The 25,415-nt window shown below is 44.9% G+C and overlaps 1 protein-coding gene and 1 pseudogene across 6 annotated transcripts; both read left to right on the top strand.

Annotated features, from left to right (window-relative positions):
- The first annotated feature begins 2,228 nt into the window (after positions 1–2,228).
- On the top strand, positions 2,229–11,094 carry LOC130843059 (zinc finger protein 416-like). Of its 6 annotated transcripts, none has more exons than XM_057719724.1 (5): positions 2,229–2,478; positions 3,058–3,096; positions 3,525–3,651; positions 7,005–7,090; positions 10,279–11,094. In XM_057719724.1, the coding sequence occupies exons 1-5, from the start codon at positions 2,380–2,382 to the stop codon at positions 10,294–10,296; spliced, it is 369 nt and encodes a 122-aa protein (XP_057575707.1). In that variant the 5' UTR covers positions 2,229–2,379; the 3' UTR covers positions 10,297–11,094. The 6 variants fall into 6 exon arrangements, with proteins under 6 accessions (XP_057575707.1, XP_057575705.1, XP_057575706.1 ...); XM_057719722.1 differs by having other exon boundaries at positions 8,659–11,094; XM_057719723.1 differs by lacking the exon at positions 10,279–11,094 and adding an exon at positions 8,143–8,270.
- Positions 11,095–24,269: 13,175 nt separating this feature from the next.
- On the top strand, positions 24,270–24,659 carry LOC130843067 (prefoldin subunit 6-like; annotated as a pseudogene).
- Positions 24,660–25,415: the final 756 nt, after the last annotated feature.

Here is a 25,415-nt window from a genome sequence, read left to right as displayed (position 1 = left end):
GAACACCATAATTCAAAAAGACACATGCACTCCAATGTTCATTGAGGCACTATTTACAATAGCCAGGACATGGAAGCAACCAATTGTCCATCAACAGATGAATGGATAAAAAAGATGTGGTACATACATACAATGGAATATTACTCAGCTGTAAAAAGCAATGAAACTGGGACATTTTTAGAGACATGGATGGACCTAGAGAGTGTTATATAGAGTGAAGTGAGTCAGAAAGAGAAAAACAAATATATATTAACACACATATGCGGAATATAGAAAAATGGTACAAACCAACCGGTTTGCAAGGCAGAAATAGAGACACAGATGTAGAGAAAAAACACATGGACACCAAGTGGGGAAAGCAGAGAGGGTTGGGGGGAGGGGGTTTAACTGGGAGATTGGGATACCAAATTGTACATTCTAAATATATGCAGTTTACTGCATGTTAACTGTATCTCAATAAAAGTTCTTTAAAAAAAGAAAAACAAGAATCCTGACCAGCCAGAGTGAGGATACCTCCCTGAACACCTTAGGTGGTCAGTGGAGACCCCAGAAAGGCTTCACCTAGGAGCGACAGGCTGGCTCTCCTAGTATATATGCTGCTAACCTGGTCAGGCAGCATTGCAGCAGCTGGTGGAGAAGCCAGGAGGAACTATAAGTATCAATTATTCCCTAGCTGTGTTCGCTTAGGCTTGAGGGTGTCCTATTTCTCCACAAAGGTTTCCTACTCTCTTCAAGTAATTTACAACTCTCTCTTTTAATAATGGGATGAGTTATGCTTCAACAGAATCCACCATTGAATTCTGTTGCTTTTCCAGACACCCTGACTCGGTGGCGCGGGTGGGGGGGTCCACTGTCAGTCTACCCCGTCCACGGCGGGGCCTCCCTCAGGAGTACCCAGGCCTAGGCGCAGGCTGATCTATGCTCCACCCTGTGCTCTTCGCTGGGGGGCAGTTCAGCGACAGTCTATCCCTGCTTCCGCTTTCCAAAGGAACTTCGTTAGTTCCTTTTCTCCAGGAAGAGACGCACTTCAAGACGACTATGGCACGTGTGATCTGAGGTCACATCTTGGAGATGACAGCGGCGTCTAGACATAGTGGGCGTGGGAAGAGGGACAGGGTGGAACTCCAGATCCTACAGTGCCCGTTGCCAGTGGGGTGACAGTGACTAAGGCGGGGGGGGGGGCGCGGAAGCCGGTGGAGACACCCACACGGAGTGGACACCTCCGTGGGCGTCTTTAAGGGCATTCCCCTGGGGGCTGAGACTCCATCCCTGGCCCCAAAGTCTCCATTCGTCCCCTTTTCCCGCAAGGGCTGAATTCCGACTTTCACACGCAGCAGCAAGGGGGCGCCAGCCAGGGCCGCCAGAGAAAAGGGTCGCGAGCTGTCCTGAGGGCTTTCCAGGTGGGAGAGTGGGGAGCTGCAGGGACGCTCAAAGGGCCCGAAGACACCGTGGACCCTCCTGTGTCCATCAGAATCCTCCTGGGAAGGGTCACCCTGGAGCCCCCCGAAGGCCTCCTCGGTCCCTCTGGGGCTCCAGGCGCGAGGTCTCCACCGCTCGTGCCAGGAAGAAGGTCCTCACTCCTTCCTCTCACAGAGGTCAGGCGCAGACTCAGGCGCCAGCGACAAGTCCGCGCTACCCTCCGGGGACCGAGTCCCCTCATGACGCTCCCGAGGCAGATTCTCAACTTTTCGCCTACGAAGTCAACTCGCGACCTTTTCAGGCGACCCTCTAGGAGGCGCAGCCAAACCTGCCAACCCAGATCCGGTCAGGTCACAAGCCCGTTTTGAGGTCAGGGGTCGGAGAGAGGTGGAAGCGGCTCTCACACCAGAGAGGGAACTCAGGACGTTTCGCAAAAGGTGCCGACGGCGTCTTCCCCCAACCCCCGCGCCTGGGGAGACCTCCCACGTAGCCCGCTACCAGCCGGGTCCGCGTAGAGGTTCCCAGGTGGGGTCGAAGCGTCGCCAGCTCCTCACCCGGACACATCCCGGAGCAACCTTCGTACCGCCCCACAGGATAGACCGCCGCCCGGACCACAGGGCCCTAACACGGCCTCAGGGACTCCGCGATCCTAGTGTGGGGCGCCCCCTCTGTGGCAGGTGTGGCTTTGGGAACTACGCTACCCACAATGCCAGGGGCCGGGGACCAAGGCGTGCAGCCAATGAACGCCCGGAAGCAGGGCGTTTCCTGGTTCCCACCAGAGGATCTGGGCGGGACTTCCGGCGTGCTGTGGTGGCGGTCACTGTGGCTCCTTCCGTGTCCAGCCGCGACCCGAGCCCTTTAGCAGCGCGGAGTCAGGCCCGGGGTGACCAGAGCGAGGAGGCTCTCGAGGCGATGTTGTCCCCACCGCACAGCGGCGAGTCTTCAGGCCTGCGGCCGTAGATGACGATTGTACACGAGTCCCGAGTCTGTGGCCCGCCTCTTAAGACCCCTTCCTTCCGGACTCTGATGGCGGCGGCGACTCAGAGGGACCCGCCTCAGGTAAACGCTCGTCCTCCGGGCCCTCACCGCCCTCACTCCACCAGACACTGAAGCCCCGCACTCTACTCGGTATAAATCCCTGCACTCTACTCGGTATAAATCCCTGCATCCAGAACAGTGAGGATCTCATGGGTGGAGTCCTCATATCTGAAAACCAGTGTGATGAGATATTCGGAGTGTTACAGGCAGAGGGACCGGCTTATGTAAAGTGGTGGAGGGGCGATCGAGCCAGAATCATTCCCACTTGGAATGACAAGGTGAGAAGTTTTACTTTTAATCACAGGACGCTGGAAGCCATGGAGGGTTGTGAATAGAAGACACACATGGTGTGAGTTAGGCTTTTCAAGTTTTCCACAAGTTGGTCAGAGTAAAAACAGACTGTAAAGGGGATGAAAACACTGAGGCACAGGGAGGTTGAGTCTCAAGATAACAGTTGTAAGAGCACTAAGGACTGAGGCTCAGAGAGAATGCAATCATCCCAGGTCACCTTGCTCCAGTGCTGGACAGGGGTACAGGGAGGCCTGAGCCTCCTGAGCCTGCCATGGTTACATCCCTCTAATGACCTCCCTCTTCCCACAGACTCCCATGACTACAGAAGTGCTTATGGACTGTACAAAGGTGAGTGGAAGATAGTCCAGGCCCTCAATGGTCCTGACCCCACCCTTTGTCTCTGGGATTGTGTCCTGGGATTCTTCCAGTCCATGGACCTGAGGACCCTGAGGAAACCCCAAGCTCACAGTTGGTTGTCTCTTGGAGGCACAATTTGGGACTCTAGGGGAATTGCCTGACCAGAAGGCATATGCCCTAATGCCAGGCTCAGAGTTTAGATGGCGTCTCCCTGCCTGCATACCTGTTGTTGGTATGGGCAGACACGGTGATCTTGATACCATGAGAAGAGAGCAGGTATCTGTGGCCCCAGGGCCTGATATTTCCTCTAAGGTGGGGACATTGGAAGGAAGATGAACAGAGGATAGATGTCTGGGTGAAGGAACTTGGGGTCATAGGAGAGAAGTTGATCATGGAATGATCTGTCCTCACCTTGGCAGGGCTGTGTGACCTTTGAGGATGTGGCCATTTACTTCTCACAGGACGAGTGGGGGCTCCTTGATGAGACTCAGAGATGCCTGTACCACAAGGTTATGCTGGAGAACTTTGCACTTACAGCCTCGATAGGTAAGGCCTTCACCTCTGGGTCCTAGTCTCTATCTTATCTTCTGTCCTCCAGAGGCAGCTCTGTCCTTTCCACAGACAGACCATGGGCTCTGCTAACTTCTGCACTTTCTTGACGTATGTGCTGTGGGTACCAGTGCTGAGCTGTGTGCACTGACCCACCCCAAGTAGTTCTAAGTCCTGCTTACAGGGAAGGATCTAGGATTTAGAAGTCTTGCAGTCAGCCTAAAACAAAGCATTTACCTTGTTTGCCCTCACCCTGGAAAGATGAATGTGTCCAGATCCGTGACACCTGGTGTCCCAGTTCTGATTAAGTCAGTAATTTTAATAATACATATAATTAATATTTAACAATATGTATATATGACATAATTTTTAGTGATGTTAGGTATGGGGTCCTGATGGATGGAACTACAGTATTATAGTAATCCACCATGAGGCACCTTTATTTATTCCATATTTAAGAACAGGCATAATTGGGCTCTAGAATGGAAAAGCAGTGAGGATAATCACCCCTTTATTTATTAGATTTTCTGTAACAAGTTTTAATCCTTGAAGGCCCTGTTTTAACATACATTGGGCTATATTAACTATTTTAACTGGGTGGCCTGTGAGGTACCATTTTATTAAGTCAATTTGTGTCAAAGACTTATGTTAATTTAAATTTATTATTCAGCATGTTAGAACAGCTGTGCCCAATATGGGATATTTGGGGTAACAGATGCTATGACATTGAAAAGTTTAGGAAAAGTTACAGTTCAAGTGAGACATACCTATTTTTCTCTGTTTTGTATTTAGTTACATTCCTAAGAGTATACAGTTATGATGTGTAAAAGTAGTAGAATCCCGGACTTCCTTGGCAGTCCTGTGGTTGAGACTGTGCTTCCACTGCAGCGGTCATGGGTTCAATCCCTGGTCCGGAAATTAAGATCCCGCATGCTGCATGGCCAAAAAAGTAGTGGAATCCTCACATATAATTTGAGCCCCACTAATGATTATGTTTATGAAGTTTGACCATTGGTCCCTTTTAGTAAATGTTAAAGGTTATTTATTCATTTATTTATTTATTTATTTATTTATTTATGTTTAAACCATTTTGTTGAGGAATGATTGACATATGAAAAGGTGCACATATTTCCTCGATACAGCTCAATAAGTGTGGGAATAAGTATACATCCTTGAAACCATCTCCACCATCAAGACCATAAACATAGCCACTACCTTTCCCCCCTTTATTATTATTATCATCATTATTAATTTGTGTGTGTGTGTGTGTGTGTGTATGTGTGTGTGTTAAGAACACTTAGGTTGCTTCCATATCTTAGCTATTGTAAATAATGCTGCAATGAACAGAGGGGTGCATATATCTTTTCAAATTAGTGTCTGTTTTCTTCAGAGAGGTACCCAGAAGTGGAATTGCTGGATTGTATGGTAGTTCTATTTTTAACTTTTTGAGGAGTCTCCATATTGTTTTGCATAATGGCTGCAACAACTTACATTCCCACCAGTAGTGCACAAGGGTTTCCTTTTCTCCACATCCTCACCAACACGTTTTTTTTGTTGTTGTTCATTTGGTAACAGCCATTCTGAGAGGTGATATCTCATGTGGTTTGATTTGCATTTCCTTGATGATTAGTGATGTTGAGCATTGTTTCACGTTTCTGTTGGCCATCTGTATGTCTTCTTTGGGAAAATGTCCATTCACATTCTCTGGTCATTTTTTAATTGGGTTGTTTGTTTGCTTGTTTTTATATTGAGTTTGCATGTAAGTTTTTAACCCATTTTGAGTTGTTTTTGTGTATGGTGTAAGGTAAGGGTCCAATTTCATTCTTTTGTATGTAGATATCCAGTTTTCCCAGCACCATTTATTAAACAGGTTACTCTTTTCTATTTTGTATTCTTGGCCCTCTTGTCAAACATTAGTTGACCATATGTGCAAAGGGTTATTTCTGTGCTCGCTGTTCTGTTCCATTGGTCTATGTGTCTGTTTTTATGCCAGTGCTATACTATTTTGATATTATAGCTTTGTAATATATAATTTGAAATCAAGAAGTGTGATGCCTCTAGCTTTGTTCTTCTTGCCCAAGAATGCCTTGGCTATTCAGGGTCTTTTGTGGTTCCATATGAATCTTAGGATTGTTTTTTCTGCTTTGGTGAAAAATGCCATTGGAATTTTGAAAAGGGCTGCACTGAGCCTATAGACTGCTTTGGGTAGTATTTTTAAGAATATTAATTTTGCCAATCCATGAACAGAGGATATCTTTCCATTTATTTGTGTCTTTAATATTTTTCATCAGTGTTTTATAGTTTTCAGTGTAAATATATTTCACCTCCTTGTTTAAATCTATTCCTGAGGGTGTTTTTTGTTTGTTTGGTTTGGTTTGGTTTGATTTGTTTTTTGCCATCGTAAAAGGAATTGGTTCTTAGTTTCTTTTTTGCATAGTTTGTTTTTAGGGTATAGAAATGCAACTGATTTTTGTATGTTGATTTTGTATCCTGCAACTTCACTGAATTTGTTTATTCTAATGTGTTTTTGGTGTAGTCTTCACGGTTTTCTCTATGTAAGATTATGTAATCCACAAAGAGATGATTTTATGTCTTCCTTTCTGGTTTGGATGGCTTTATTTCTTTTTCTTACCCAGTTACTCTGCTTTGCACTTCTAGTACTGTGTTGAATAGAGGTTGTGAGAGTGGTTAACTTTGTTATGTTCCTGATCTTTGCAAAAAAGCTTTCAGCTTTTCACCATTGGGTATGATCTTGGTTGTGGGCTTGTCATATATGGCCTTTATTATGTTGTATATTCTTTCTGTATCAAGTTTGTTGAGAGTCTGTATGTGAAAGGATGTTAAACTTTGGAATATGCTTTTTCTGTATCTCTTGAGATGACTATCTGATTTTTTATCCTTTTTCTGTTAATATGGTATATCACATTTATTGTGTTTGTTGTAACATCTTTGCATCCCAAGGGTAAATCCCAGTTGAACATGTTGTATGAGCCTTTTAATGTGCTATTGAGTTTGGTTTACTGTATTTTGTTGAGGATTTTTGCATCTATGTTCATCAAGGATACTGGCCTTTGGTTTTCTTGTGTTGTAGTGTTCTTATCTGACTTTAGTGTAAGGGTGATACTAGCTTTGTAAAATGAGTTTTGATGTGTTCCCTCCTCTTCAGTGTTTTGGCACTATAAACCAAATGGATCTAACAGACATATATAAACATGGCCACTGTTTCCCTAGCCATGAAGGTTTTTTAAGATGTCAAAACATCATATTATACAGAAAGTTAAAAAAAGAAAACATGATTAATACTCTCCCACCATAATCATCATGATTCACAAATATTTCTCTTCTTTCAGTTTGTTTGCATGGAGCAGAGAATAAAGAGACACCTTCTGAGCAAAATGTTTCTCTAGAAGCTCTGTCACAGGTCAGGACTCCAAAGGTAGGTCCATTCAGCCAGAAGGCTCACCCCTGTGAGAAATGTGTTGCAATCCTGAAAGACATTTTGCACCTGGGTGACCTACCTGGGCAGAGACCATACTTGATTGGGGCATGTGCAAACCTACAACAGCTTCAGAAGCATTGCAGTGCAGAGAAAAGTGATGTGGATAGAGAATCATTTGTAAAGAGCCACATAGTCCATGTATCAGGGCATCCCTTCACCTGTAGGAAGGTTGGAGAGGACTTCTCAGCCACTTTGGGTCTTCTCCATCACCAGATCACTCCCACCAGTGAGAAACCCAACAAAATCACCAAGTGCAGAGAGGCCTTTCATGGTAGAAAAAGTCATTACAAGTTGCATGAATGTGAGAAAGCATCCAGCCACAAACACAGTCTTGTTTACCACCCAAGAGTCTCTACTAGGAAAAGAGTTTATGAGTCTAGCAAATATGGGAAAGCCTTCCTCTGTAAGTACTCACTGGTTCGGCTGCAGAGAGTCCACACTGGAGAAAGGCCTTACGAGTGCAGTGCATGTGGAAAATCTTTTAGGCAAAGAGCCACCCTCATTATACACCAGAGAGTTCACACTGGAGAAAGGCCTTATAAATGTGGTGAGTGTGGAAAATCCTTTAGTCAGTGCTCCAATCTTATTGAACACTGCAGAACTCACAGTGGAGAAAGGCCTTATGAGTGTGAGGAATGTGGAAAAGCCTTTGGGTGCAAATCCAATCTTGTTCGGCACCAGAGAACCCACACTGGAGAAAAGCCTTATGAGTGCAGCGAATGTGGGAAATTCTTTAGACAAAGCTTCACCCTTGTTCAACACCGGAGAATTCACACCACCGCAAGACCTTATGTATGTGTCCAGTGTGGGAAATCCTTTAGCCAAAGAGCCACTCTCATTAGACACCAGAGAGTTCACACTCGTGAAAGGCCTTATGAGTGTGGGGAATGTGGGAAAGCCTTTGGATCCAAATCCAAACTCGATCGGCATAACAGAAGTCACACTGGAGAAAGGCCTTATGAGTGTGCTGAATGTGGAAAATCTTTCAGACAAAGCTACAGCCTTGTTGAACACCAGCGAATTCACAGTAGAACAAGGCCCTTTGAGTGTGGCCAGTGTGGGAAGTCCTTTAGCAGAAGAGCCATCTTCACCAAACACCAGAGAATTCACACTGGAGAAAGGCCTTATAAATGTGATGAGTGTGGGAAATCCTTTAGTCGAAGCACCAGCCTTATTCAGCACTGCAGTATTCACACTGGAGCAAGGCCTTATGAGTGTGGGCAGTGTGGGAAATCCTTTAGGCAAAAGTCTGTTCTCATTCAACACCAGGTAGTTCATACTGGAGAAAGGCCTTATGAATGTGGTAAATGTGGCAAATCCTTTAGCCAACGCTCCAGCCTCAATCTCCACCGAAAATTTCACACCAGGGAGAGACCCCATGAACGCAGGAAGTATGGAAAATCCTTTACTCCAAACAGCTAACACTGTTTAGTACCAGGAAGCCCACACTTTGAGAAAAGCCTTAGACCTGAAGGAATGTGCTGTCTCCTTGTTCATTATAACAGCACTGGACAGCTTTCATGAGGGAGCCATCTGCCTGAAATTGAACCCCACACCTGCAAACATCCCACATCCATCGGGATGAAATTCCCCATGAGTTCCAGGCATCTGTGAGGCTTACAGGAGCTATGTTGAATGTTCTAAACTCCCCAGGGCCCTTGTCAGAGTTACACCGCTGCAGTTTTTCTGGTAGAATCCATCTCACCTCTCCTACCTTGTGCAGTATTTCCTCAGCCACCCTGATGTGCTAACACAATGCAAATGTCTGTGCTCTCTCCCATTCCCTGGAGGAAATCTTGAGTCATCTGTGCCCTTACATTTTCCTATTTCCATTTGATTAAGTATGAATCTGACCCTTCATCTAAATTGTTGGTTTTACATGACACTTGTGGTTGATTTTCCTGCCTCCAAGTCACCAACTGGTAATTGCCACCCCACCCCACTTCCCCACCATTGCTCTGGTTTGTGCAGCAATAAAGGTCTTAGTGTTTAATCTACCTTTAATCTTTGGGGTTGTATTCACTATTGAGGGGCAGGTGGGAAACAGAATTGGCCTGTTTTTATGAAGGGATGAACAGCTTTCATGGGCCCTCAGCTTCGTGTGCCTCAACAGGGACATTACAATGACAGGAGAGTAGTTTTCATTCCAGTTTTGGCCTAATTTGGATTGCTTCCCAAGATTTCCTAGGAACTAAAGCAGTGCTTTGTGGCCCTAATGTGTGTTTGGTAAGCCTGCGTATTATGTGATCACAGGTTCCCTGAGGAGGGGTCACTGGTTTTGGCAAGCTCCAGGGCCTTTGGGACAGCCATGAATTTGTTCCCATATTCCCAGAGGGTGTCCTATAATGCCCAGCACTATTGATGGGAAGCTTTTCACCAGATTCTACAAAGGAGACAAGTGTCCTGATGTTCTGTGGACTGGAATCCCTCCTCAGACTACAAGAGCCAGGTTTCAACCATAATTGGTACTGAAATCCTGGGTAGGATTCATGGTCAGTGGAAGAGCCTGCAGTAGATTAAATGGAGTGTGCCTCTTCTAATGTGTATCCGTAAATCTTCCAGTGACTATGGTTCTGAGGAATCATAGCCCCTCCAGAGCTGTGTACCTCCTATAGCTGATCATTGTCAGCAAATAATCTAAAAGTTTTGTGAATTTCCGTTCTTTCTGGGCTGGTCACCTCAAGCCCGTTGCTATAAAGGCAGAGAAATGAGAACAGAGAATGGAGATTCTGTTGTCCAGGGATGTGGCTTTTGTGGTCCAGCCAGTGGTCCTCTTGTACCAGACTGCAGCAGCCTTCATTGCTTGCCAGTATTTCCTGCACTGATTCAGGGCTGCCCTTCCCCAGGAATGGGAAAAAATAGAGCGGAGTCAGTACTAAGTTGTTAAACCTCCTGATTTCCAGAAAGAGTAGGAGGACCAGACTTTTTATTTATTTTTTTTTCTGAGCCATTTTTTTAGAAACTTTATTGAGGCATAATTGACATGCAGTAACCCATACATATTTAAGGTGTATAGTTTGAAAATTTTTGCCATACATATAAGGCCATAAAACCATCAGAATCATGATAATGAACATAACCATGATTTACCTCATGCCCCTTTTCACTCTCTCGTCCTTCCCAAGCCTGCAGGAGTCCAGTGATTTACTACCTTCAACAGTAAATTAGTTTGCATCATCTAGAATTTTACTTGAATTATAGTGTTTGCTGTTTTTTAAAAAATATTTTTCGTACTGCCTAATTATTTTGAAATTCATCAATGTTACTTGTATGAATAGTTCATTTTTTTTATTGTTGAGTAGTATTTTTCTCTATGGATATGCTACTATGTGTTTATCCACCCGTCTGCTCATGGGCAGTTGTGTTGTTTCCAGTTTGGTGGTGTTAGAAATAAAGCTGCAATGAACATAGGCATACAGTTCTTTATATGAATATGTGTTTTAGTTTTCTCGTGCCTATACTTCAGAGTATGTGAATGTTTCAATATTTAAGAAATGGCCAAATTGTGATCTAAACTGGTTGGACCCATCTGTGTTCCCACCAACAGTATATGAGAGCTCCTGTTCCTCCACATCCTGCCAATACTCAGTATTGTCAGTCTATTTAATTTTAGCTGTTTTAATAGGGACGTAATGGCATCTCACTGTGATTTTAATTGTAGTTCTCTGATATTTCATGATGTCGAGCATTTTTTTCCTGTTTATTTGCCACTTGTATGTCTTCTTTAATGACTGTTAATACCAGTTGCTTGTCTTGAAATGGATTTTGGCTGATGTTTCCCTTTTCGTTAATAAATAAAAGACATATGTCTAACAAAGATGTGTTGGAACTTCACTCATTCTTCAGCAGTGATGTGTCACCTTTACTAAAAGGCAGTATTGTTTTTGAATACTATCAGAATATTTCCTCAATTTTTTGGTGCTATTCACAGTATATTATACTGAGTATAACACTCGCTGAGGCCATGTACTTTCAAGCATTATCTACCTTCTTAACATATTCTGCACCACTTTCCTAAGCCTAGCCATTTAGTCAAATAAACAAGGCCCGTTTTTTTAGTTTTTCAGTTTCTTTGGTGTATGTATGCCTATCCTGGCCAAGTTCAAGTTGACAAAAGGGTCTCACTAAACATGGATTTGGGAAGAGTGTGCAGTAGCACAATATTGTATTCCCACCACACTGCTACAGTGATCACAAGTAATTTCAGGAGTATATATGAGTAAAACATAGTAAAATAATTTGGAAGTGATAACTCGAGTATTTATTATATTTACTTTGTAAAATAACTTTATTGAAGTAACATAATAGTCTTCTAATAAATTGTGTATCTTTAAAGTGTGTGATGTGTTCTGATACATGCTTAAAACCCTGAAACCAAAAGTTTCCTCCGCCCTTTGTAGGACCCTTCCCCTTGGCTTGGGGGAAAGAGCAAAGGTGCCAGGCCTTAGAACAGACCAGGGATCCCAGCCCCCTGGAGGGACCAAGGCCCTCGCTTTCCCCAGAGTCAGGTTGGGCGTCATTGAACCTGTGAGGCGGATGCCAGGAGGGGGTGGTGGATCGAGGCCTGACCAGAGCCAGTCTGACATTCCAGATCAGGGGGTGGGTGTGCGCTGTGGGAATAGAGGCTACCCGACTGCCCGGGTCCCCCTGCTTGCCTAGGACCCACCCCCAGCTTGTCACTCCACTTTAATTTTCTACCAGGAATCCCTCCCCTTACCTCACCTTGCTATTTATTGCTGTAATTTATTGTACTCAAGTATGCTGCATAACAGACCTGGGGGGGTGGGCAGGTGGGGAGTAGGGAGGATCCCCAGGGCTCCCGCCCACTTAGCGGCCTGGTGGGGCCAGGTGCTCAGGGGAGCCTCTCTGCCCCGCAACCCATCACTTGCTTTCCCCCTCCACCGTTGGGGAATCCCAGGTGGGGCCCTGACCCTTTCACAAATATTGATACCTCGAGGGGGAGGGGGAGGGATAGGGTTTAGTTGTTTTCTTTAACTGGAACTGGAAGAGGGATCAAGTTCTGCTACACGCCCTTCCCAGGAAGAGGGGACCGTGATTGCACTCCTGTACTGGCCACCGCCACTAACAGTCATCACACTGAGGTCATGGCCCTCGAGAGTTTGGATAAATTCAGGTAAAAGCTGCAGATACGCAGCCCTCAATGTCATAGTAAAGCCGTTCACCGATCTCGCCATTCAGAAGCCTGCAGGCTTAATGCACAGTGACAAGAAACTGTTATGTTATGATCTTTTCATTAAAAGATTGATTGAAACAAAAATTTCCTCTGCCCTTTTTAATCCATCCCGCCTAATATAAAATTGATAGGACATATTCTACCCTTTGTAAGGGGCATTTTCAAATACATACGTGAAATGAATGTTATGAAGCCCCGTGACCCCATCATTATTGATCAAGTCATGGCCATTCTTGTTTCATCTGTCCCCAAATTTTTTTTTTTTTTTTTTTTTGGCTGCCTTGGGTCTCCGTTGCTACCCACCGGCTTTCTCTAGCTGTGGAGAGCGGGGGCTACTCTTCCTTACTGTGCGTGGGCTTCTCAGTGCTGTGGCTTCTCTTTTTGAGGCACCCAGACTCCAGGCGCAGGGGCTTCAGAATTTGTGGTGCGAGGCTCAGTAGTTGTGGCTCCCCAGCTCTAGAGCGCAGGTTGGGTAGTTGTGGTGCACGGACTTAGTTGCTCTGCAGCATGTGGGATTTTCTGGGACCAGGGATCAAACCCCTGTCCCCTGCATCGGCAGGCAGATCCTTAACCACTGTGCCACCAGGGAAATCCCTGTCCTCATGCATATTGCTGGGTTGTTTTACTTATAATCCCAACATCTTGTTCAAAGCCTAATCTCTTCAGAATGTAATTCCAAAATAACTTTTCCTAATAACTTTTTCAGACAAAATTTTTAGGGGTTATAAAATATATTGTCGGTGCTCAGGTTTGTTCGGTTTCTTTTCTTCAATTTTCCAAAAAACTATGTTTGTTCTTTAAGACTGTCAGATCCAAAATGGATCTTTATAACTTTTAGGAGATGTATCTGGGAAGTCTCAATCCACATATCAATCACTTCATTTTTTAAAATTCATGGACCATTCATTCGTTGAAGTTGCTCAGTCATTTGCCCATCAGAATTTGCCATGTTCTGGATTTGTTGTGTGTGTGTGTGTTCTCTGCCCTGGGCTCTGCGGTGCACGGTCCTTCCAGCGTCCAGGTCCGCGCTGGAAAAAGCACCCGCTGGGGGCTCCCAGTCAGTCAGCCCAGCGCCCTGGAGGACCGAACCACTCTCACCACCCCAGCTCGGACTTCCGCTGCGCCAAGAAGCTCACCCCACCCGGTTCCCCGGAACTTACGATCTTGTCCACAAAACGTGCCCCCTCCCCGGGGCCCCGGAGCCCCAGCTCAGAACAAGTCTAATGATCCCGTCAGACATCCTTTCCTGGAGCTTCTGCCAGAATTTGACACTAACACTAATATCCTCACATCAGCAAGGACAAATAATAATAAATGCGCTCTTTTCATTTAAAAAGCTCAAAACAAAACACTACAAAAACAAAAAAACCCAGCATGTGAAGCCGGTTATCCTACCGCAGTGAGAACGCGGAGTCCTAACCACTGGACCGCCAGGGAATTCCCCTATTCTCTTACTTTGGACACCCCCCCCCCCCCCACCTCCCGCTTGCAAACGCAGTGACAATCCTAGTATTGCTCTGGGCCCGGGGGCTTGGGCGAGGGGCTGAGGGCCTGCTACCACCGTACACACTTAAGTAGGACTCAAATCGTAAATGGGGGTGGGAGCGCATTCCTTCCGAGATCGCGGCTTACCCCCTTGCAGTCAGGTACCTGTTTCTTCTATACCTGAGCCCCAGAATTGTTCTGCCTCTCTCCGTACACTGGGAAAAAGATGCCCCCCACCCCACTCCCCGCACCGCACCCGGGGCACCAGGGTCCGCCTAGAACACGTGCGAGTAATCCGGACGCTTCGCGCTGCCGCGTCCGCCCCGCGCTGCACCTCCGCGCCGGCTGTACCAGCCAGCAGCTCCCGCCTGCTCCTCCCCCAAATACCCAAAGAAGGAAGTGCCCAAATTAGGTAGCGCCCAAAAGAAGGCTACGTAGTCAGGTTTTACGGACTTCCCTTGCTGTCTTGGGGGAGGTCATCCCCGAATTCCCCCACTCTGGGGGATCCACGAGACCTAACTCCCCATTGCTTAAACGCTCCCATGATAGGGGGCCAGAAGCAGACGAGAGGCAGGGGCTGAGAGAGCTGCGGGGGCGGCAAAGGGGCCGTAGAGGTGCCCTGGCCCGCGAGTCATCCCTCCAGCGCCGCGATGGTTTACCCCAGTGACGTGCGGGCTCCTTCATAACAGGCTGTTACTAAAGCGTGGAGGCAGAGCTGCACGCTCCCTGCTTCTGGTTTGCTCTCTGGGCAGGCGCGGACCCCTAGGCGCCGGCCTGCTGGCCAGGGGCAACGCTCCGCCCCCCGGCTCCGCCCCGCGGGCTTCCACCCACAGCCATCCTGAATTCTTTGGGATTCAGCAACAGCTACCGCGTGGCGTCATCCCGCTACTGCAGCGCCTCCCGGGCCGGAGACAGTTTCTCCTGCTGTCACTCCCTGGCCGACTCCTCCGGCACCGGCTCTCCCGACCATGCGCAAGAAGGCTGGGCTCGCGGGGCCCGCCGCTTGGGGTCCCTCCTTCGCCGGGGAGGGAGGCTGCCCCGGCCGGAGCAGCGCGGTTCAGAGCGCCCGCCCGCGCGCTGTGGCTGGTGCCCGGCGGGAGGCGAGCAGACGTGCCAGGCGGAGACTCGCTCCCTGGAGCCCGGCTCCCCGGGGAGGCGGCAGAAAGTGGGCGTCCTCCCTCCGCGGGCAGCAGGCGGGCGCGGCGGGGAGGAGGGGAAGCGGGTGGGTGTGCTAGGCGGTCCACTGATGGGAAGCAAGTGCAGCCCGGAGACTCTGGAGGGGCTCCTGCGTCAGTGCAGAAGTCGAGTACGTTTATCGCAACCCCCTTTCGAGCGAGGGATGCTGAGGGAATAATGCGAACGCCCTCGCAGGCTGGAAGAGAAAGGCAGTGCGCGGCAGAATTCTTAGGAGGAAAGGGGAAACCTTCCGTTCGGGACGAGGGGACAGAATTCTTGGGAGGAAAGGGGAGACTTTCCATCCAAGACGAGGAGCATATAAAAAGCAACCAGCAGTCCATAGCAGGACTGTTTCTCTTCCCTCCCTCGCTCTGCTGCAGGTGGCACTGAGAACTCGGCTCGCCCCACCTGTGTCCAGAACCTGCAAGCCCCCCTCAGCTTTCCCCTTCTCTTTCCTTCTAGGACTTGCGCACAGACCTGGCCGTCTCCGGTGCCAACCACATCCCAAGGGTGACTGCCATCCGGACCAGACCAGACCTGCAGTGGCTGGTACGGCCCACCCAGGTCTTCTTGACTACCCCATCAGATGAGATTCCGCACCTATACGGAGTTCTTCCGGCCGGGGCGGGGCTTATTCCATGACGACCATGGCAGGAGGCAGAGCTCAGGGCATTGGCAGGAAGGGCATGGTGGAACAGATGAGGACCTGGTGGGCACCTTCTCTCTGTAGGGAGGCTGGGGTGGCAGCATGGGAGGAAATGAGGAGCACGGTGGATAGAATGAGGCCACTGATGGAATTCAGGACACATCCTAAACAGGGAACCCTGGCTCAAAGTTTTTCCATCCCAAGTCAGACTCTGATACTTCCAGCTCAAGAAGGAGCCTAATAGTTTATTCTCTAATAGGTTCCTATCTCATGCTTGTAGACTGGGCTCTTCTTTGTCTTGCTGAGGACCTTGTAAAAAAGAAAAATTTTCATATCTATTTTAATATTTTTGTTTGGTATGTTTATTTTCTTAAACAATGTCTTTTTATGGTCCTATAGTTGATTTACAATGTGTTAGTTTCTGGTGTATTGAATCACTTTGTTGTACATATATTAAAATAGATATGAAAAAATATGTAAAATATATACATATATTTTATAAAATTATATATATAAAACATATTCTCTTTCAGATTCTTTTCCACTATAAGTTGTTACAGGATATTGAATATGGTTCCCTATGTTATACAATAACTCCTGTTGGTTATCTCTTTTATATATAGCGATATGTATTTGTTAATCCCATACTCCTAATTTATATACATCTTTATCCATTCCTCTATAGATGGACACTTGGGTTGCTTCCATGTCTTGGCTATTGTTTACAGTGCTGTTATAAACATTGGGGTGCATGTATCTTTTCCAATTAGAGTTTTCTCTGGACATATGCCCAGGAATAGGACTGCTGGATCATATGGTAGCTCTATTTTTAGTTTTGTAAGGAATCGCCATACTGTTCCCCATAGTAGCTCCACCAATTTACATTCCCACCAACAATATAGGGGAGTTCCTTTTTCTCCACACCCTCTCCAGCATGTATTACTTGTAGACTTTTTGATGATGGGCATTCAGACCGTTGTGAGGTTAGCACCTCATTGTAAGTTTGATTTGCCTTTCTCTAATAATTAGCGATGTTGAACATCTTTTCATGTCCCTGTTGGCCATCTGTATATCTTCTTTGGAGAAATTTCTTTTTTTTTTTCTTTTTTGTTTTTTGTTTTTTGGCCACGCCACACAGTTTCTGGGATCTTAGTTCCCAGACCAGGGATAAAACCTGGGCCACAGCAGTGAAATCGCCAGGTCCTAACCACTGGACCACCAGGGAATTCCCATTTTGTCCATTATTCAATTGGGTTGTTTGTTTTTTTTATACCGAGCTGTATGAACTGTTTTTATATTTTGGGAATTAAGCCCTTGTTGGTCACATTGTTTGCAGATGTTTTCTCCCAGTCTGTAGGTTGTCCTTTTCATTTTGTTTATGGTTTCTTTTGCTGTACAAAAGCTTCTAAGTTTCGTTAGGTCCCATTTGTTTACTTTTGCTTTTCTTTCATCTTGGGAGACTGCCCTAAGAAATCATTGCTACAGGGACTTCCTAGGTGGCACAGTGGTTAAGAATCTGCCTGCCAGTGCAGGGGACATGCTTTGGGCCCTGCCCCAGGAAGATACCACATACCATGGAGCAACTAAGCCCATGCACCACAACTATTGAGCCTGTGATCTGGAGCCCGTGAGCCACAACTATTGAGCCCATGTGCCACAACTACTGAAGCCCCCACTCCTAGAGCCCATATGCTGCAGCAAGAGAAGCCACTACAATGAGAAGCCAGAGCACCACAATGAAGAGTAGCCCCTGCTCACCACAACTAAAGAAAGCCCTCGCGCAGCAATGAAGACCCAACACAGCCAATAAAAAAATAAGTCCAATAAATAAATTAATTAATTTAAAAAAAATCATTGCTACAATATATGTCAAAGCATGTTTTGCCTATGTTCTCTTCTAGCAGTTTTATGGTGTCATGCCTTATATTTAAGTCTTTAAGCCATTTTGAGTGTGTTTTTGTGCATGGTGTGAAGGAGTGTTCTAACTTCATTGATTTACATGTGGCTGTCCAGCTTTCCCAACACAACTTGCTGAAGAGACTGTCTTTTCTTCATTGTATATTCTTGCCTCCTTTGTTGAAGATTGATTGTAGGGGTATGGGTTTATTTCTGGGCTGTGTGTTCTGTTCCATTGATCTATATGTCTGTTTTTGTGCCGATACTATGCTGTTTTGATTACTGTAGCTTTGTAGTAGTGTCTTAAGTCTGGAAGAGTTATGCTTCCAGCTTTGTTCTTTTTCTGAGGGTCTTATTTTAATGTAAGTCACACCCAGCTGCAACTGTAGGTCAGATATGGCTTCACAGAAGTGCCAGGAAGCTGAGAAGCTGCAGAGTCAGTTTCACTGGGGGTGGTGCATGGCCATGATGGCAGACACTGTTACTCAATGTTGCTCTTTCAAAGTTATTTTTCTAGATGTCCCCAGAAGAAAAGAATGGGAGCTGGCAATTCACTCCAAGCAGGATAAATCCTATGGGTCACTCCTTTTTCAAATTTAAGGGGAACAGAAAAGGGAAGAAAGGAAGGGAGGGAGGGAGGGAGGGAGACAAAAAACTTTTAAGGGGAAAGCTGGAGATTGGGCATAAGTGAGCAGGGTCCTGAGTATAGAGGAGATAGACCAACTGCAAGATGGGAAGCCTGCTCTGTGGACTAATATTGTCAACTTGCTGTTCAGATTTTATCTCTTCCATTGACTAGCTGTGTGGTCTTGGGCATGTTACTTAATCTCTCTATGCCTTCATTTCCCCATCTGTAAAATGGGGATATTCAGAGTACTTCCCTCATCAAGTTTGGAGGAATACCTGTGCTGACAGATGTAGGACATTTAAAAAAGCAACAAGCATGCAGTTAGATTTAATAAACATTAGCTACTATCCTTACTATGGAGAGCCCTGTTGTGTGACATTTATTTATTTATTTATTTATTTATTTATTTGTCAGCACTGCCCGGCTTACGGGGTCTCAGTTCCCTGACCAGGGATTAAACCCAGGCCATGGCAATGAAAGCCCAGAATCCTAACCACAAGGCCACCGGGGAACTCCCTTGTGTGACTTTTTAAATGAAACTAAAGTCAATGACAATATGAGATCCTCTACAATCTCTCCCTCATCATGCCCCATAAAGCCAAATGTGCTACTAATTTGGAAATAGCTTGCCTGTTGAGCACAGAATCTATCGTTTTAACTTGTTCTCATCCGCAGAAGGTGTTCCAATTCATTATTAGCTTCTTGGCAGTTAAAGCACAGGCCTTTCCTGGTGTTGGTAATAGTGCCTAATAAACACCATCACTTGAGGACTCACCCACTGAGTGAAACAAGTCCCTGTTCTGGGCATCATCAGCTGCAGAATCTTCTCTCCCTTTCCCCTCAGTGGCCCAGCATCATCTCATTGAGGGCGAGCTGCTCCAACCACTATGGCTGGTCTAAGATTGTGAGCATGCGCACAGCCACCTCCTTTCCTCTCTACTCCCTGGGCTCCCACCCACACAGCCTCTCTCCCACCTCATCTCTCTCTCAGTGGGGTGAGTGTCTGCAGGATTCATGAGTCTAAAAAAGGCACTGTTGGGGCATCCCTGGTGGTCCAGTAGTTAAGACTCCAAGCTCCCAATGCAAGGGACCGGGTTCAATACCTGGTTGGAGAACTAGATCCCTCATGCATGCCGCAACTAAGAGTTTGCATGCCACAACTAAAAAAGATTACACAGGCAGCAACTAAGGCCCAGTACACCTGAAATAAATAAATAAATATTTTTTAAACATTTTTAAATGTTTAAAAAAAATGCACTGTTGAAAACTTGAAAAGTTTCCCAGAAAATGCCTGTATGTTCCACCTCCCCCATAGCTACTTTACTCCTGGGTTAGTATCAGTACTATTTTATTATCATGAGGCAACTCTGAGAACAGGGACAGATCACTTAGAACACACACATGCACACACCCACAGATGCCTTGAAAGTGTAGAAAAGGTAGACTCTACCTTAATAAAGCTGAGTATATGAAAATGTGAGTATGAAAACAGATGATTTGAGTGGTGATTAACCATCTTTTAAAAATTTACTTCCTGGGACTTCTCTGGTGGTCCAGTGAGTAAGACTCCATGCTCCCAGTGCAGGGGGCCTGGGTTCGATCCCTGGTTGTGGAACTAGATCCTACCTGCATGCAACAACTAAGACCCTGTGCAGCCTAAATAAATATTTTTAAAAATTAAAAAAAAAACTTATTTCCTATCCGAGGTCTGTATTTGAGATTTAATTAAGCAGCCTCTATCAGTGCATTTGACATCTGATTTCTAATATGGGACTTCCTCTGATCCCATCTCTGTTTCCTCAGAAATACCAAGTGTCAGTTACCACCAGAATTGCTGAGTTGAATTTCTTGACCCAAGGTGGTCTACTCTAATGCGGTCAAGCGTTAGGTGCTCAGCATGCTGGGTTCTCTTCTGGGCCCAAGGCCTGCTTTCCCCGGCATGGAACAGCTGAGGGAGCAGCCAGCCTAGGGGGACGCAGCCATGAGGCTTCGCTGGCCATGGTACAGTCACAGCTGTCTTGGTTCTTCCTTGACAGGAGGGGGCAAAGGCACGGATGGAGGCCTGGAGTCATCCATGAAGGACACTGAGTTTCACAGGCAAGGGCTCCCACTGCCCCACATATGCATGGTGGCATTCAGAAAAGGCAGGGCACAGCAGTGGGACAGGACAGGCCCCTCTGTCAAGGGCTTTGGAAACATAGGATTGCAGGCCCACTGCTGTTATTCATGGTCTGATTTCCCAAACCTGGTCTTTTCTCTTCAACTTCATCAACATTTCCCACCAACCCTATCCCTCATGTCATCTGAGGAACATTTAGCTCTGAAATGTGGCTTCTGCCCAAATCAGTCATTCATTCAACAAATACTTGTCCTGCAGGCTGAGCAGTGCTCCAGGTAAGGACCTGCATTGTCCTTGTCCTCTCCAAGCCTGTGGTCTAGGCTAAAGCATTTGGGTAAGGGCAGGGCAGAGTGAAGATCACTGAAGCATCCCAAACTCCTAATTTATCTCCCCCAACCCCTTTAACCATAGCTTTGTTTTCTATGTCTGTGAGTCCGTTTTGTAAATAAGTTCATTTATATCATATTTTTTAAGATTCCACATATAAATGATATCATATGGCATTTGTCTTTCTCTGACTTACTTCACTTAGCATGATCATCTCTAGTTTCATCCATGTTGCTGCAAATGACATTACTTCATTCTTTTTTTTTTTTATGGCTGAGGAATATTCCATTGTGTATATATTGTCTTCTGGCTTTCTTTTCTTTTCTTTTCTTTTTTTTTTTGTTGGGGGGGAACCTTTATTGAGATACAGTTAACATACAATAAACTGCATATATTTAGAGCACACAATTTGGTGTCCCAATCTCCCAATTCATTCCCCCCCAACCCTCCCTGCTTTCCCCACTTGGTGTTCATATGTTTGTTCTCTACATCTGTGTCTCTATTTCCATTTTCTGGCTTTCTTGATGGAATGCTCCTGAGGTTTTCTTTCTAGAATGCTTTACAAGTGTTTTGGCCAGTAGAAGAGAAAGGTCTTCAACACCTTTCAAAGAGCAGCTAAGAAAAAGTACCTAGTTTACTAGTTATGGGAGCCCATCTGCTCTGGTAGTTGCCAGTGACAGAAAATGCAAACCAGCAACATGAGCACCCAGCCTCAGGCCTCACATTCTTTCAGGCTCTGCAGCATTTGGGTAAACTGCCAAGTTTATCAGTTGATTCTAAATGACGCAGAGTTTGAGAACCATAACTCTAGGCCATTCACAGTGACAAGCTCACCATCACTAAGAGAAAACACAGTTGGAAAGCTATTGCAATGCCAGAAATAATTCAACTTAATACAGACTAGCCAAAACCAGGAAATACAGCAAATGTCATGCAGTTGACTAGCCCAGCCTTCTTACGTGTTTTCTCTCCAAATAAATTATCTGAGATCAGTAGGGACACCGGAGGCATCTTCCCCCACAGCAAGTTATAATTGACAGATTCCTCTAATAGAAATGTTTCCATTCATTCTGGAAAAATTATTTTCTCTATTTTTTTTTGTGGTTTTCAGCTCCAGTCCAGGAAATGTTTACGTTTACAATAAATCATCCAGAAAAGAAAGTTGCATGTTATGCATATCTCTGCAAGATTTCCACTGTCCCCTCTATCAACCAGAATTCTTGTTCAAACAATGCACTGATGGCCTAACAAATCTGTTATAAAGAATGAATTGATTTATGTCCTATTCCTCTAGACCAGTACTAGTTATGTGATTCCCTTAGGAAAAGTAAATAAAATTGACTCCAATTGTTTCCTTATTTCACGGAACTCTATTTTCAAAAGGGGTTCCATGTCTATACATCCAAAATTTAGAAAACTGTGATCTTCATTGCCAACTCATTTTTGGCATAGTAAGTTTTCCAAGTGTTCAACAGTCTAAGGTGTAGATCTATTTGTACATTCTGAACATTATATTATTTTTTATTTTTCTTTTTTGTACTTTATAACTTCTGAAGTATATTAAACGTTTAGTAAGTTATGTCTACATACAATTTTTAAATACTTTAAAAACATTTTTATAAAATGTATTTTAAGTATATTCTTCTAATTAGAGCTGCTTGCCCTATCACTCCCAATTGATAAAGGACCTCTATTTTTCTGTGATATATTGACGTAATTTCCTCTCTTTTTTTTTTTTTGGCCCATGGGCTTAGTTGCTCCATGGCATGTGGGATCTTCCTGGAGCAGGGATCAAACCCATGTCCTCTGCATTGGCAAGCGGATTCTTAACCACTGTGCCACCTAGGAAGCCCAATTTCCTCTTTATCAGCTAGTAATATGAGACTTTGCCCTTCCTTGCCCCCAATTATGTATAATCTGGTCATATTCTTCCAAGTTAACTTTTGGGATTGGAGTCATGTGGGGAGAGGTTTGAGGTGAAAGAGTCCATTGTGAACAGCATGGAGCTTCAACTGAGGATGGACAACTCAGCAAAAGGCCTGAATGAAAGTAGGATTCAACAGTGCACCTGTTTAGGCCTGTAGCTCTCCTTCTGGAAAAAGATTCAAATACAAATTTAGTTACTTTAATAGATACAGAGCTATGTAGATTACCTATTGTTTCTTGAGTCAGTATTGGCAATTTGTGCCTTTTAAGGACTTTGTCCGTTTTATTTACACAACTGAATTTACCAGCATAAAAGAATTAATAATATTTCCTCACTATCCTTTTAATACCTGTAGAATCTGCAGTGATGTCACCTCCCACATTACTGGTAGTCGAAAATTGTGTATTTCCCTTTTTCTTCTGATCTGCTTCGGCAGAGGTTTATTAATTTTATTCATTTTTAAAGCTTTGAGTTTCACTAATATTCTCTGTAGTGTTTTAAAAATTGTATTCATATTTGGTTTGATATGTATTAATTTCTTTTGCTTTCTCTGGATTTCTTTTCTTTTCCCAGTTTCTAAAAGTGGAATCTAAAGTCCTTGATTTCAGACCTTTATTATTTTTCTCTATAAGTGTTAAAAACGGGAAAAATTTCCCCTGAAAGAAAACACCAATAAACTGCTCCCTGCCAGGGCTGCTCCAACCCAGCTGCCCTTCCAAGGCACTCTCCAGGGAGTGCCACTGGTCCTGGCCTGCTCCAGAACAAGCAGCTGTCCTCCTTTTATTTCATCCTAATGTGAATACTTTAATAATGGGTCAAAGGCTTAGTATTTCTATAAAGATCTTTGTAGATGTTATTTATAAGATTAAGAAGGATTGCTTCTATCCTTAGTTTGATACCTAAGTGTAATAGCTATGAATGATATGCAAATTGAAACTTAAAAAATCCCATTCACAATGTCATCAGATGTAGAAAATACCTGGGGATGTTTAAGTTACACAAGACTTATAAACATAAAACTAAAAAACACTGCTAATAAAAATTAAGATCTATATAAAAGCAGATGTATCATGTTTATGGATTGGGATGCTTAGTATTTCTTTCTAAATTGAAGACTAAATGCAATTTCAGTCAAAATCCCAGTAGGTTTTAGGGATGTACAAATTGACAAGTGGATTCTAAAATTCTTATGGAAAGGCAAAGGACCAAGAACTGCCATAACAACTTTGAAAAAGAAAGTCCAAGGAGTACAAGACTTTGATTTCAAGGCATATTATAAAAACAAATTATTCAACACATGAAACTATTGGCCATAAATAAAGGAGATAAATGCAACAGAAGAGAAAGTCCAGAAATAAACATACACATATGATTGATCTTCAATGAAGAAACAAAAGCAATTCAGTGGCGAAGGTATTTAAGTCAATATCATTGCAGAAAAAAAATTACTGCAGCAATTCAGTATCCATGTTTTAAAAAAGAATTTCTAGAGAACATGAGTAGGCAGGGTTTGGTTTGAGGGGTTTGGGGTCCTGTTTCCGCCACCACCCCTTGGGGCCAGGGTGGAGCTGATATTCCGGATCCAGAGAGACTGCGGTGCCCAAGAGGCTGCCTCTGAAGAAGGCTGTCATTTCCACAGGCCAGAAGGGGAGCTCAGTGCGTTCCAGTGTGTGAGACTCAGCGCCCCTCTCCCACTCCCCGCAGGCTTTCCTCCCGCCATGGCTGAACTAATCCAGAAGAAGCTACAAGGAGAGGTGGAGAAATATCAACAGCTACAGAAAAACTTGAGTAAATCCATGTCAGGTAGGCAGAAACTAGAGGCACAACTAACAGAAAATAACATCGTGAAGGAGGAACAGGCCTTGCTGGATGGGTCCAACGTGGTCTTTAAACTCCTGGGTCTTGTGCTGGTCAAACAGGAGCTGGGAGAAGCTCGGGCAACAGTGGGGAAAAGGCTGGACTACATCACAGCTGAGATTAAGCGATAGGAATCCCAGCTCTGGGACCTAGAGTGGCAGTCAGAGCAACAGAGGGAGACCCTTGCTCAGCTGCAGCAGAAGTCCCAGTGGGCCCAGGTGGCAAAGGCAGGGGCTCCTGGGAAGGCCTGACCCCGTCCTGGGGGGAAGGGGAGGGGACGGAATGAGGCAGCTGTAGGGTCTACACTGTAGCTAATAAAATGTGAAAATCCCTGGCCGTTTTCTGACCGGCCACTTCTATAGTAATTGTCTCCATCCATTCCCCTGGTCCCTTCCATTTCATATGTTTATCACCTGCATTACTCCCTCAGGTTCAGATTCTTGCACTGGAATCTGTGTGTGGCAAAGCAACCCCTCTTTCTTGAGACTAAAATCTGAAATGTCTCAAACCTAATTCTTGCCTGTGTATGCAACCCTTAACTCTCCCTTATCTTGGCTGGAAACATGAAGACGGCATTTACAACACAATAATTTTAGGGAAAGTGAGTTTAATTGAAGAACTCACAATTCTATAATCCCAGAATGAAACATGGTCATGACCCTCCTTTGCTATGATTTCTTGTCATCCTCAAAATAGCCTTGGCATCTTAGTTCTTTTTAGTCTTTCTTCCTAGAATTTGTTTGACTATAGCTTAAACTGATTTCAAATTCCAGCACATAATGAGCTGTAATATTGTAAGGCCTCCAAGTTTGTACATTGTCCACAATGTTGTTCTTCCATTTCTTTGTCCTAAAATTGTTTCTTACAAATTCAGAGCTGGGGGTGTTCTTCAAGCTGATCAGTTTAATTGGGTGGCTAGTACTTGATATGGGTTTGTAACAAGTAAGGAGAAAAATGTAAGAGCAAATAAAGGGACCAGGGATGGAGACGTTGCTGGGGAGGAATAA

Source organism: Hippopotamus amphibius, unplaced genomic scaffold (genome assembly GCF_030028045.1).
Source record: "Hippopotamus amphibius kiboko isolate mHipAmp2 unplaced genomic scaffold, mHipAmp2.hap2 H_1, whole genome shotgun sequence".
NCBI lineage: Eukaryota > Metazoa > Chordata > Mammalia > Artiodactyla > Hippopotamidae > Hippopotamus > Hippopotamus amphibius.
This window is presented reverse-complemented; position numbering and strand designations above follow the sequence as displayed.